The 1,607-nt window shown below is 45.2% G+C and overlaps 1 protein-coding gene across 1 annotated transcript in view; it reads right to left on the bottom strand.

Moving 5' to 3' along the window:
- The window catches only part of PUM1 (pumilio RNA binding family member 1), a 73,179-nt gene that overhangs the window by 48,929 nt on the left and 22,643 nt on the right, over positions 1-1,607 (bottom strand). The window contains exon 3 of the mRNA XM_017743731.1: positions 842-950. Within this exon, the coding sequence (XP_017599220.1) occupies positions 842-950 (109 nt within the window). The remainder of the gene's footprint in view (positions 1-841; positions 951-1,607) is intronic.

The following is a 1,607-nucleotide window of genomic DNA, read 5'->3' as shown; positions in this document are numbered from 1 at the left end:
AACAGAGGTGCTGCTGTAAATCCCATTTCCTGGGAGCTGTAAATCCCATTTCCTGGGAGCTGGAGGTTTTGGGACCTGCAGCAGACACCCGGGAGTGCTTCAGGAGCAGATTCACTACACGCAGAAGCCAAGGACAGAACAAATCAAAGGTCAGCATTTCAATCCCAGCACTTGCAGGGGATTTTTTGCCGTTTACCTAAAACCAACCTGAATATTCTCCCCCAAAGTTCAAAATTAGGGACAGTCTCTGAGCCAAGAACAAAATCCTTGGCAGATAAAATTCAATACTAATTCAAAACCTCGGGTTTTTTTCTTTTTAAATTGAATGTTGCTCTCCCCTCGAGTCCAAAAGCAGGGACAGCCTCTGATGCAAGAACAAAATCCTTGGCAGATTTAACTCAACACTCATTCAGAACATTATTTTATTTGTTTTTAACTAATGCTGGCTTTTGGTTGGTTGGTTTAGTACTGAAAAAATGAAGGGGTTTCTTTTTTTATTCACCTTGTTCTCCAATATCTTTGTGCAAACTTTCAGTTAATCCATCCCAAGACAGAAAACACATCAGAAGCTGAAATTTTAAGGGCAATTTAAGATTTTTAAGCACATAAACACAAATTTACACATATTCCCATTGGACAGTGTTCAGACACCTACGGATATCTTAATTTTATCACAAAGCAATGTGAGCTTTTCTGTTTGGCTTTTTTTTCATTATAGAATCCAGGTGGGTTTTCAAATCTTTTCAAAGCTGTGTCATCCAGGCTGGCCAGCGACTTTGAGTAAATAAATTGCACATTTCTGTATTCAACCCCAACTAAATTAAGGAAATAATTGAGCTACCTGATGTTCCCCAAGCACTGTCTCTCCACTGATCTCCCAGAAATATCCCTTTTGGTCCATCTTTGCTGGAATCATCAGATTCCCAAAACTTTTTACCCGGCAACAGCTGCTGCAATTAAAAAAAAAAACAAACAACAAAACAGAAAAAGAAGAAAAAAAGAACAAAACAAAGCAAAGCATGATTAAAATAAGTATAAAATGCAAACAGAAACCATAAGCATCTCCCTTCTATCAGGCATCAATCATTAAACATAAACTGATATAATCCAAATATTGATATACTCCGGGGTGGAAGCTGAGGGAACAATTCCATCTCCCCACTCCTGATTTTCCTCCCAGCTCCAGGAACCCCACACACGTCAGGCACTCACACAGCTGACACCCTCCAGCCTCTCTGCACTCGCCAGGGAAGGGAAAGGAGGAGGCAAAGATCGTGATCCAAACGTTCTCCTGAGCCCACCTGGGAGCTCCCAGCACCAACTCCTGCCTCCCCATCCCAGCTGCTGCTGGAGGGACAGAGAAGCTCAGGAGATGGATGGCAGGAGCTCCCAGCTCTCCTGCTCCAGGGGCTGCTTGGGAACCGATGGGAGGGAGCGGCTCTGGGCCAGCAGCGGCCACGTGCGGGGACTGCACGAGCGGGAGAAGCTCCCTGGGAATGGGACGGAGCCAGCCCGGGGCTGGGAGAGCCCAGGGGTGACTGCTCTGGAGGCTGAGATGGCAGAGAGAACAATTCCCGTTCATTTGGGGGTTTTGGGAACAGCTTCAG

Source organism: Corvus brachyrhynchos, unplaced genomic scaffold (assembly GCF_000691975.1).
Source record: "Corvus brachyrhynchos isolate BGI_N302 unplaced genomic scaffold, ASM69197v1 scaffold580, whole genome shotgun sequence".
Classification (NCBI taxonomy): domain Eukaryota; kingdom Metazoa; phylum Chordata; class Aves; order Passeriformes; family Corvidae; genus Corvus; species Corvus brachyrhynchos.
This window is presented reverse-complemented; position numbering and strand designations above follow the sequence as displayed.